This window comes from Podarcis vaucheri (assembly GCF_965113315.1).
Source record: "Podarcis vaucheri genome assembly, chromosome: 1".
In the NCBI taxonomy this organism is placed as follows: domain Eukaryota; kingdom Metazoa; phylum Chordata; class Lepidosauria; order Squamata; family Lacertidae; genus Podarcis; species Podarcis vaucheri.
In genome coordinates, this window is record NC_138759.1 from 44,328,433 (window position 1) to 44,341,035 (window position 12,603).

General features: G+C 42.6%; 1 protein-coding gene across 1 annotated transcript in view; it reads left to right on the forward strand.

The window, feature by feature from the left end:
• Positions 1-924: 924 nt before the first annotated feature.
• The window catches only part of KNL1 (kinetochore scaffold 1), a 32,328-nt gene continuing 20,649 nt past the window's right edge, over positions 925-12,603 (forward strand). Inside the window, exons 1-9 of the mRNA XM_082239177.1 lie at positions 925-1,557; positions 3,382-3,433; positions 3,711-3,750; positions 6,191-6,250; positions 8,423-8,484; positions 9,652-9,698; positions 9,808-9,844; positions 10,660-10,697; positions 12,407-12,459. Coding sequence (XP_082095303.1) covers positions 3,399-3,433; positions 3,711-3,750; positions 6,191-6,250; positions 8,423-8,484; positions 9,652-9,698; positions 9,808-9,844; positions 10,660-10,697; positions 12,407-12,459 — 372 coding nt within the window. The 5' untranslated portion in view covers positions 925-1,557; positions 3,382-3,398. The remainder of the gene's footprint in view (positions 1,558-3,381; positions 3,434-3,710; positions 3,751-6,190; positions 6,251-8,422; positions 8,485-9,651; positions 9,699-9,807; positions 9,845-10,659; positions 10,698-12,406; positions 12,460-12,603) is intronic.

The window sequence follows — 12,603 nt, forward strand, 5'->3', positions numbered from 1 at the left end:
AGGAGTTTAGGAAACGTTGTTCTAAATCTGCCATGAAGATGTTGGCATACTGTGGGGCCATGCGGGTGCCCATTGCTGTGCCGCTGATCTGAAGGAACAGGTCATCACCGAATTTGAAGTTGTTGTGGGTAAGGACAAATTGGCAGAGTTTGGTGGCAAGGTCCGCTGTGGTTTTATCTGAAATGGTGTTCCTTATAGCTTGTAAACCATCGTTGTGTGGGATGTTGGTATACAGAGATTCCACATCCACAGAAGCTAGTATAGTATTGTTGGGAAGATTATTTAAAGATTGTTATTCAACTCTGGTCATATGCAGCGCGGATCTATTGAAATCAGTTGGCAAATAAATGTGGACCCTTAAATTCAATATGGGAATAACATTGAATGTCACCTTGTCTCCTTTGGGGGGCGTGAGCTCTTTTAGGGGGCTAGAATGAAGTTCATTCAGCACAGTTGTCATCCTGACTTTTACGATTTCGGGGTAAAGCTTCTTAGGAAGAGAGAAAATTGCCTTCCTTCACATTTAGAAGTTCCGGGGAAAGCAGTGGCCATCCTCCCAAGCACAGTACAATGATAATGATCATAATTGTATTACTATTGTTTCTCTCCCCCCCCCCCATTTTTTTAATTGATTTTCACAAAATTAAAAACACACTAACAAATAAGCAGACAAACATAAATCATAACCTTATTAAAACTAATCATCTTAACATTGTTAAGTGACTTCCTCGTATCGCCCTAGTTGAGTTTCAATGCATATCATTTTAAAGGTTTTCCAAATGTATTACTATTGTTTCTATTGCACGGCGGCGGTGAAAGGGTTTTGCATTTTGCTTCTCAACGGAAGTTTTCTCACCCCAAATAAGGAGTTTCATCAAGTAAACCTCACTAGTGGGGATTCAGATTCTCACCCCCGACACACTTGGCTTTGCATTACTGCGTGTCCAGCACATATTAAAGAATTTGCCCGCTTAGTAAATAAAGATCAGAAGCAGCCACGCCGAATTGTTTTACATTAAACAAAAAACTTCCGACGAGGATGGGATTCGAACCCACGCGTGCAGAGCACAATGGATTAGCAGTCCATCGCCTTAACCACTCGGCCACCTCGTCACAGAAACCTCCACCCTCTCCAAGCCTATAAGGAACTGTTCCAACTGCAAACCTTCCTCTCGCCACCCACCGGCTTAGATGAATATACCGTCGCCCTTGAGCAAACGCTATGCCGTGTGCGGTACGACGAATGTCCTGAAGAATGACAACAACTCTCCCGAGAAGCCACAGAACGTTTCGTGGGCTCCTGCCTATCCCTTTCCCGGCGGTGGCTCCGTAGGCCTCACCGCACGGAGGCCGCCATGTTGTACGGAACGAGGGCGCTGCCGCGCCGCCTATCCGAAACCGCCATTTAGGCCTTGAAGCGAGGTTGGCGGTTGGAGGCGCATGCGCGCAATCTGGCGGTTATTTTGAATCCCGCTGAGCCTAGTCGGGCTCTGTGCCTTCAGTCGCGGGGAGGCCTCGGAGGAGACGGTTGTGCGGCTGGAGGCCGCACCCGGGAAGGTGAGCGGGGAGCGAGGGCGTCGCGCCAGAAGCGTCGGCGTGAGGGGAAGGGAGCGAGGCCTAGTCCGGCAAGTGGGGCGGGGGGGGGGCGCTTCGCGACCTCCCCAAATCTCCTTCCTCGCGTGACTCTGGGCTCGGCGCTGGCGGCACTGAAGCGGCCCCAGCCGGGAGTGCTGCTCCCTCCCTCGCCCTCCTGCTCTCCCCCCCCCGCCGAGTTGCTTTAACCCCGGTTTCTTTTTAAAAAATATTTAATTTTCACATTTTGAAATTTACAACCAACCAAAATAAAAAGAGAATTCCATGCATTCCCCTGAACTTTCTCTCCTCCCCTTTGTGTATGTTAACTTTTTTCCTCCTGTATCTTCTCCATTAATCCAAATCTATTAAATCTCCATGACAACCGTTAAACTACAAGTCTCATTCTCTATTATTTTTAATTGTTTGCAATGATTTTTAACGTAAATTATATATTTTTCCCTATTCCTTGTTAAAAAATGATGGTCTTCCTGGTTTCTAATTCATCCGGTCATTTTTGCTATTTCGGCATAATCCATCCGTTTAATCTGCCACTCTCCTCTCTAGTCGGGACTGTGTCTTCTTTCAGTCTCAGCAGCTTCCCCCTAATTTCTTTCCCGCCGTGACCCATTTCTAGCGCGCGACATTGACTTAAGCGGGGCTTACTTCCGAGTAAACCGTGCACTGCGGGGCATCCTCGAGTTAGCGCATTTCTGCTGGCGCCTTTGTTGGAAGTAAGGAAAAGGCAAGTGAGGCAATATTTTATATAGTACTGCCAAAAATTCCTGCCTCTGGCTTGCTAGATTTAGGCTGGAGCCCTGAAGGCCCACTTTCCTGGGAGTAAGCTCCCTTGCTTTTGGGTAGACATTTATAGGAGTGTGCTGCTAAAGGCCCAGTTTAAAGAGTCATTTGTGATAATTGAATTACATCATGGTGGTGTTTCCCCCCCCCCTGGAGATGCACTTTGAAGAAGGAATGCTTTCAAACTAACTCACCTGATCATTTGGGGGGGGGGCGGTAGGAAAAACTAAATGACAGCAGAAACTGGAGGAGAAGTTTACCGGAAAGATGACAGCTGGCTTAAGATTTTATGTTGTGAACCATGGTATATACTACTACTAATAATAATAATAATTTTTATTATTTATACCCCAGCCACTCTGGGCAGCTTCCAACAAATAATAAAAATACAATAAAACATCAAACATTAAAAACTTCCCTAAACAGGGCAACCTTCAGATGTCTTCTAAAAGTCAGTTGTTTCTTTAAATACAAATTCAATAAATAAGTAAATAATAAAAAAGACTGGGAGGGGAGCATTTCTGCTGCCCTATGAAGTTAAGTGGAAGTTAACATTGGAAGTAATGGAATAGCTTCTCCAGAGAGGCTTGCCTGGCATCTTCTTTATGGTCTTCCCACCCATTGAAGAATATTTTATTCACTCACACCTTATGAATTTGTGTTTTAAAACCAATCCTAGTCTTTCAGTATTTAAATGTGGTTATAACTAAACTATACACTTTTGCTCTTTCAGTATGATTTTTATTCTGGCCTGCAAATTGTGTTATTCTGTAGTAGAAGGAACATCTTATTGTTTTTATTGGGTTCTTTTTTAAAATTACTGTATTTTTTAGGTTTAATATTTTATAATGTGTGGTTTTGTTTTAAGCTGTCTAGAGTTTTAGTGATGGTAGCCAAATACTGTAGTGTCCATAATTTTTCATTTAATCTTGTATCAAAAAACACCTGTGGTAGCTTGTTGTACTGTGCTTTCACACAGTTTTAAGACTAATTTTGCACTTGTTGTAGGAAACCAGTCTCCCAAAATGGACAAGATTTATTCCGAAATGAGTGATGAAAAGTAAGTTGTACTTTCAGTGCATGCCTTTTCTATGATGACAATTTGTTGTTTTTTATTTGCTGATTGTTATGTCTATTAGTTGGTGGCCTGTGAGATTACAATGCGTGTGCTTTGTATTTGAGTAATGACTGTTTACTTTCATAAAAGTTCTGAAATTTTAAACCTGTATTTTACTTTTCAGAAAGTTTCTTGCTTTTCACTGTAAACAATTTTGCATAAGGTGTGTTGAGGAGGATTGAGGTTTAACTTTCACAGAGTTTTACTTTTTCTTTTTTAGTGACTTCACAGAGGGCAGAAAGAAAAGAAGGATTTCCTCAGTAAGTGTAACTTTGAATAAGATCTATATATATAGATTTTATTTTAGAAGAAATGTAGCAATTGGTTAGGCCAGTCAAATGACCACGCAGCAGTCAGAGAAATAAAGCAAGAAAGTTTTAATTATTTGCCGGCAGCAAGCAATGGCACAGAGGAATAAGTTCCAAAGTCCCTCCAAACAGGGGAGGCTTCCCTTTATACAGTGCATTCTTAAATCAGGTCTTTATCCAATCAAAAGTTACAGCATTACACATACTGTACAGTACTCAGATACATTAGGTTCCGCCTGGAGACAAGAACTGCTTAGCCTGGAGATTGTGTTCCAGATAGATACATTAGGTTCTGCCTAGAGATAAGGCATGAGGAGTTGGACACTACCCTTCCATGTCCTTATGTGGTAATCCTTACAGTGGTGCCCCGCAAGACGAATGCCTCGCAAGACGGAAAACCCGCTAAACGAAAGGGTTTTCAGTTTTGGAGGTGCTTCGCAAGACGAATTTCCTATGGGCTTGCTTCGCAAGATGAAAATGTCTTGCGAGTTCCTGCGGGTTTTTTTCCTCCCCCCCCCCCTTTTCCCAAGCCGCTAAGCTGCTTAACAGCTAAAACGCTAATCAGCTGATCTGCTAAGCCGCTAATGGGCTTGCTTTGCAAGACGAAAAAACCGCAAGACGAAGAGACTCGCGGAACGGATTCTTTTCGTCTTGCGAGGCACCACTGTATCAGCCTATCTCTGTGTGTCTCTGGGTAGTGGGTGTCTGAGTGGGTATGGGGCCTGGCCAGATCAACCGAATGGCTTCCTTGCTTAACATTTTAACTCTCAAAATGGATTCCCTGAGCACATTGCCACAGTAGATTGTAGTAATCCTGACTTCACTCGCTTGTACAGAGAGAAATTAGTTCATTGGTCTTATCCTATTAGTGATTTTGTATTTGTTGTGCTAATGATTATAGTTGGCCTGATTACATCCTACATTTTGTCATTTTATTGTGTAACCCACCTGATGAACAGTGGGAAATAAATGCATAAAATGAAAATAAATGCAATGTGAAACATTTGCAGTTATCTATGTATTATCCACTTTATTCCTGTCCTAGGGATAACTTTATTCCTGACCTGCAGCTGCATACATACATAATTTTATTTGTGTGCCACCTTTCCGCAGTTAAAACCATGCTCAAGGTAGATTACAACACGAAAAATATATAATTACAAATATAACAAAAGTAGTCATAAACAATAAAACATCAAAAGGTATACAACCAAATTGAAACAATTTCTGCATAAATCATAACATCCAATATAAAGATACAAAAAATTAATAACAGCAGCACCCCTGCTTCCAAAATGGTGTCCCCGCCCCCAAATACCGTAGCAGCTGGAGTCAATCACTCTCCTAGGCCAGGTAGAAAAAGGCCTGCAAGGCAGTGAGCAGGACTTCCCAGACTCAAGAATGTATCATAATGAAATTTTGAATATTCTGTTCAGCAGTCAAGACTCTAAACATTACATATATATTGTGCCTCTTTCTGTAATGGTGGCAAAAAAGAGAGAGCTAATTTTCTGATACTAAACATACTCTGCTCTTATGGAGCTTCATGATCTAAAACTTTGTATTTTGTGACAATTCTGTCAATAATGGGTTAAAACATATTTTTTAAACAATAGTTTAAGCTATCATATTAACCTATATTTAATACATATGCCAAGTTTCCTGCTTTCTGAGTTATTGTGCAAAGTGAAACTTCTAGAACAATCTATAGACTGAATCTTTTTTAAAAAAATAATATTTATTACTTTTAAACCTTACAAAAAGGAGAAAAGAAAAGAAAGAAGAAAAAAGAAGAAAAAGAAAAAAACAATACAGTACAATGTAGACTGAATCTTAAGCCATTTGTGTGTAGGGAAGGGGGAAAGCCTCAGCCAAATTTTATAGAAATTCTTGCTACTGCAGCTTTGCAGACAAAAATGCAAGCAACTGTTTAGTTCCAAGTGTCTTGCAGTGTTATCTATGGAAATAATGCTACAACAGTGTATGAAGTTCATTTCCATACATGAAAATGTTTATTTGGATTGCAGACATAGCAAATACATTTGGTAATTTTCTTTAGGACAGTTCCATTCTTCTTTTCAGTTGGAGTGTGTTCATCCGCCTTTGACTTGAAATATTCAGACTGCCAGTCTTGGTTATTAAAAATTACAAGGATAGTAAGGAATGAATTACTATCCTGAGTGACAATTCAGAAATCTGCTTTAAGTGCATTAGTGCATTCTGAAAGGCTTTATCTTGGAGATATATGCATACAGTACTACTATTTTGAATAGCAGAAGTTGTTCCACAAACCAGAAATCTGTTTACTGTATAATATGCCATGTTGCTTTAAGAAATAGTTTTGTAGTTGCTTCAGAAATTGTTTTCTCAATGATGCCTATTTCCTTTGTAGATTTTAAAAGCTCCCCAGACCCCTCTCCGTGACTTAGGGAGTGGAAATGAATTAACTCAGGTAGGCATTACATTACATACAAGTGAGGTCATCGCCAAATGTAAGTCAGTGTCTGTAACCTACCACTGGTTAATTTTTAAAAAAAGATGTCTATATTTTAAAAAGTGTATAACTTCTTGACATACCGTATTTTTCACCCCATAGGATGCACCGCCCTATAGGACGCACCTAGTTTTTTTGGGGGGGATAAAGGGGGGAAAATGATTCCCCCCTCCAGGCACGGGGCTGGCGCGGGGGAAGCCCGAGCTTCCCCTGACCCCAGTCCTCAGAACAGCCTGCTATCCGCAAGCCTAGGGAGCCGCACCGGTCTCCCCAGGCTTGCGGAGAGCTGCGCGAAGCCCGGGCGCGCTCTTCAGCGCGCCCGAGGCTTTCGCATGCTGGCAGCTCTGCGCAACCCACCGGAGCCCGGCGCAGCTTGGCGCGGGCTCCGGAGGGTTGCGCAGAGCTTCCTGAAGCCTGGAGAGCGAGAGGGGTCGGTGCGCACGGACCCCTCTCGCTCTCCAGGCTTCAGCGAAAGCCTGTATTCGCCCCATAGGACGCACCCACATTTCCCCTTCATTTTTGGAGGGGAAAAGGTGCGTCCTATAAGGCGAAAAATACGGTATTTATTTTGAAGTATCCTTGGCTCAAGTTAATGGGTGAAATTCACTGCTGCCATCCCACTTGCGGAGCAGCTTTCAATGCAGTGGAGTAGCCTGGTAATGTAATGTTGGGGAACCTCTGGTCTGCATGCCTAATTAAGCCTGTTAGGGGATCTAATTTGGCCAATAAGGCCCAGCCTACCAGTGCTACATCTGACATCATATACTACCTTCTCAGTAGTGGGGCCCCCCTGTGGAATGCCCTCCCATCAGGTGTCAAAGAGATAAAAAACTACCTGAAATTTAGAAGACATCTGAAGGCAGCGCTGTTTAGGGAAGTTTTTATTGTGTGACATTTTAATGTATTTTTAATCTTTGTTGGAAGCCGCCCAGAGTGGCTGGGGAAAACCCAGCCAGATGGGTGGGGTACAAATAAATTGTTGTTGTTGTTGTTGTTGTTATTTATTATACGCCTGTGCAAGAGCCATCTATCAGTTGATTGGCTTCAATTAAGAAGCCCAGTTCCTTTGCCCATAAAGTTCATTTCCAGTGGACAAAAGAAAATGGCATGTGATTGAATCAAAATGGCTCACAGGGGTTGGAGGAGGTTTCTTCCACTTCCCCATTCCTGCTACAGCTCCTTAAATCTGCTTGGGGAACCTTTCAAAGCAGCATGAAAAATGTGTGGATGTGTTGCAAAGGGACCAAGGAATCAGAGAAAATTGCCTCCCTTCATTTTACATTAGCAGATTGCTCTGCTGGATCAAAAGCATTGGATTTCACCCAACAGGGGTTAATTTGCATGTATGGGTGCAATCCAAACTGTCTATGCCACTGGGTGACTTGAAAACCAGCTCCAAGAGCATTGGATATTTAGCATGTTTGCAATTTAAATGTGTTCAGGTACCATAGATATACAAGTCTGTTCCTAAAGGTTAATTTTCAATAATAACACTTACCGTATTTTTCACACCATAGGGCGCACCGGACCATAGGGCGCACCCAGTTTTTAGGGGGGGGGAATCAAGAAAAAAAATCTCCCCCCCAGCCCGAAAGAGCAGCGTACAGGCTGCACACAACCTCTCCCTGCCGGAGGGGTTGTGAGCGGCTATGGCACAAGCCAAGGCAGCGAGCAGGATGGATCCCGCTCGCTGCCTTGGCTTCCTCTTTAGCCCCGCGCAACCTCTCCTTGCCAGGAGACCGCAGCGCAGGGCTAAAGAAGCCATAGCCCCGTGCAACCCGGAGGGGTTGCGCGTAGCTATGGAGCAAGCCAAGGCAGCGAACGGGATGGAGACCGCTCACTGTTTTGGCTTCCCCTTTAGCCCCGTGCAGCCTCTCCCTCCCGGGAGAGGCGGCGTGGGGCTAAAGAAGCCATAGCCCCATGCAGCCTCTCCTTGCCGGAGGGGTTGCACACTGCTATGGCACAAGCCTGCATTCACTCCATAGGACACACACACATTTCCCCTCAATTTTTGGAGGGGAAAAACTGCGTCCAATAGAGCGAAAAATACGGTAATATCAGGTATCCTGGTTGAAAGCTTTCATATAAAAGTTGCTGCCTATGCATTTAATTTCTGTGTTGCATATTCAGGACTGCAATGTTGAAAAACGTCAGAGAAACTCCAGGCGTGTCAGTTTTGCAGCTACTATCAGGTAAGCTTATTCTTAAAGTAGCAGATTTATAAAACTGGTCTTGAATGCAAACAGCCCCATACTCCACTTAAAAAAGCTATAGATCCTTATCAGCTGTCTACATTCTCTCTTAGATTGATGAGTGAAATGCTTGTTAAGGCAAGATTTAAAAATATCAATTTAGCTGCTCTTTACTTAATGAAAATAGGGTATTTAAAAATCCCAGCATGCTGTTCTGACGGTCCTAAACAATATGTACTGTTATGCTACAGACTAGTATTACCACTTTTTAACACATTTGGAAACAAGTTTGGAAGATGGATCATTGCTTGTGGTGTGTACTGACATCCCATTTGGTCTCATTGCATTGCAGATTTTTTTGCTTGTTTCAGAATATTCTAAATAGTGCCATTTGTGGAATGGAGACAGTTTCTAAGCACAAACAATAGAAACATATTTATTTTTATTTTATGCTAGCATGGCTTAGTGATTAGGGTCAGCCTAGGACTGGGAGACCCAGGTTCATATCCCCGCTTGACCTTGTGCCATTCATTCTCGCTTTTAGCATGACCCATCTCCCAGGGTTGTGAGAAGCAAGGGGAGAGAACTATTTTTAATTATTTAAAACATTTATGTACTGCTCTTCATCTAAATCATAACAAACCAGTTCACAATATATGAATATAATGCATTTTAATATGTGGATTGTAGTGTAAGAAACCACACCAAGATACAAATGACTGTATCCAACAATACATTACAACCAAGCTAGGAATTAAAAGCAAATGAATGGATACATTTTAAGAAAGGGCCAAAAACTCAGCCTGTCAATTATAAAAGGTTAAATCAAGTTTTAAAACTTTTATGTTATAAAGGCTAACTGCTCTATCCACAACTAACTTGTGCACTCTCCCAATAGCATACTTTAGTTCCAACTTGGCATGAATGCAAGGGACTCCTTATATCCTGAGCTGTGACAAAAACAAAGTCGGTGCACATATAGGGTTTTATTTAGGGGTTTTTTATTGGGTTGTTGTATTTTGGTTTTATGTATTTGAACCGCCCTGAGACCTTTGGGTATAGGACGGTATAGAAATTAAATAAATAAATAATATGAATGTTTGTTTTCTTTACAGCAAATATTTCCAAGTTAGTAAAATTGTAATTCCTTTTGTCTGTGTGTTTTAGCATCTTCCCATCAGATCCTCCAGCCACTGAGGTATCAGACCATACTGGTGAGAACTTTTGTTCATTTTTATGTTTTGGGATGATAACGAGAGCCTTATTACATTCACCAACATCAATGCTGATGTTTCTTTCATGATGTTTTTTGTTTAATTTTAGGAACAGCAACAGCGAAGAACCAAGACACATTTAATCAGTAAGCCTGAAATGAATTGCCTAATTGAACAGATTTCTCAGTTTTCAAGTACAGTGGTACCTTGGTTTAAGAACAGCTTAGTTTATGAACAACTTGGATTAAGAACACTGCAAACCCGGAAGTAGGTGTTTTGGTTTGTGAACTTTGCCTTTGCTTCCTGTTGAGTGTGTTCCATTTGTAAATTGAGTTCCCTGCTGGTATGGGAAAGCACGCCTTGGTTTAAGAACACTTTGGTTTAAGAACGGACTTCCGGAACGGATTAAGTTCATAAACCAAGGTACCACTGTAGTCTGAGACATGATTTCCAGTCATATAATACTTCTACCAGTGTTGACTGCTTAATGCAGTGTTTCCTAAACTTCTGGTAAATGGGAAATCATTTTTCATGGACTGAAATTCCACCTGATAGGGTTTGTTCCTAGAGTGTGCAAGATGGTAATAGTCAGCCTCCTCTGAGGGCCTAAATTCTACCTCTGGAGTGATTGGGCTACTCAGTCTATTGCTTTCTCATGTCATGCTGGTATATTCCAATAGACAATGTGAGAATGATTGACTTGATGAAGGGATCTACTGCATAGGAAACTTTATTACATGCCTTTAGAGCTGGAAGAGTGATTTAACTGATAACTACATTTGTAATTAATCTTAATGGTGGGTTGGATTTAAATTAAAGTGCATGTAACAGGGTCATAGTATAATAGAAGTAGTGGTATAATTCCAGCAGTTATAGTTCTATTAATTGCTAGTTTTCCTGTTGAGATAATCTCTGATATAAATTAAATCAAGTTATGATTTATTGTTACTGCCTTTTTAAGGAATGCAGAACTGGAGGCCGACCTGTGTAATATCACTGGTACGTATGAAAACAGCAATTACCTTTAAATATCCACTGCTTTTTGATAATATGTTAAAATTTTCTATGATATGGTTTTGTAAATATATTTGCTACTTGGAAGTGACATAGATCATACTTAATTTGTCGCAATAAAGCCTCAGATCCCATGTGGTGACATAGAAAGTTTGATTGCTGGAAGAACTAAACAGTCCAGCTGCTGTGAAGGATGAAGAAATTGTCGATTTTGGATTAGAACAGCAATCCAACACCAGTGCCCCTTACACCAGACTGTGAAAGATTTGGATTGGGTGGAAGTGTACCTTTGCTACTGGCAGTATCCCTGTTGGTGGGGGCCAGCAGAAAGTCTCAAAACCCGGTATTCTGAGAGAGAAGGCAGGTCTGAGCTGGCCCAGGTTCCAATGGGTCCTGAGCTGGTTTTGCTATCATGTGATGGCCTTGGGCCTGATCAGACCTGACTGATGCACAAGCCAGGAGCTGACACAGGGATCAGACCTGATCCTGCCCTACCTTCCACTATGGCCACTGAGAGCAGACTGGGTGGGTGTGGATGCAGCAGTGGCTCTACTTCTCTGTAAAACCACACCAGTGGGAAGTTGGCTTGCACCCTGAAGCAGTGGTTTTCAACCTTTTTGAGTCCACAGCTCCCTTGGCCACCTTCTTTGTGCAACTCTCCTATGTGATACAAGTGAGTCCTCATTTATGTGGGGGTTCCATTCTGGACCACTGTTCACATCACCTAAACACATAAGTGGGGATTCCCCTGTTCTGCTCCTGCCCCGCAGCTGAGCAAGTCCGGACGTCCCGAGCAGGAGGGACCTCAGGGCTTCTTTGCGAGGCTTAGCTGGGGGGTGGCAGGGCCCTCCAGCTGAGTGAGCTCCACGCCTCTCCAGCTCGCGCATGAAGCACTGGGGCTCACTCAGCTGGGGGGGGGGTGTGCGATAGCAACCCAAAGAAGCTGAGAAAGGAACAAGCTGTATTGGCCCAGTGATACTCCTCTCTCTGCAGTGTGAGGGGCAAAGCGATGGCAGCTTCACCCGGCAGTATATCACAGGTGACACTGCACTGCAGCTGCTTCTGAGTCCCTCTGCTACCAGCGGCCGAATGTTGAAAGCGGCGCTGGTAGCAGAGGGACTCAGAAGTGGTGTCGGTGTCACCCGCAATATACTGCTGGGTAAAGCCGCCATCACAGTCCGCTCCTCATACCAGTCCTGCTAGGCATAGTCAGACGTGAAGTACCTAGGGGTGTGTGTTAGGGCTACTAGGGCTAACCTTTTCCAGATCATGGTCAATTCTCGAAGGCCAAAGTGAAAATGGCCAGTTTTTACTTTGCGCAAAGTTTCTGTGATCTTTTTCATCAGTAAAATAAATTATTATTTTTTTAAAAAATGGATGGATTTAGGGGGCTCTGAGTTAGAGTTAGGCCAAAAAAAGCTTGGATTCACAGCATGGGAATAATTGGTTCTTTAAAAAAATGGACAAACCTTGATGGAGGCACACACAAGATCTCTTGGTCGTCCACCCCAGTCTGGAATCTGATAGAATAATTGTGGCAGTTATGGCTCCTTATGACCTAGCAACCCCCAGGTGGCAAGAAAAGCCAGGAAGCATGGTAGGTCTGAAATTCACGCATTAATTTGAACTAACCAGCCAATATTTTGGCTTCAGAATGTCTGTTGCGTAAATAAACAATTTTTTTTCCTTAAAAGGGATGAACACCTTACTTCATGCTCCCATCAGGACACCTTTGCAACAATTGGAGGTAAAAAAAAATACATTTGTTCCTCTAACGTAATACCATATATACTCGAGTACAAGCTGATCTGAATATAAGCCGAGGCACCTAATTTTAGCACAAAAAACTGGGAAAACGTAATGACTTGAGTATAAGTTGGTTCACCACACC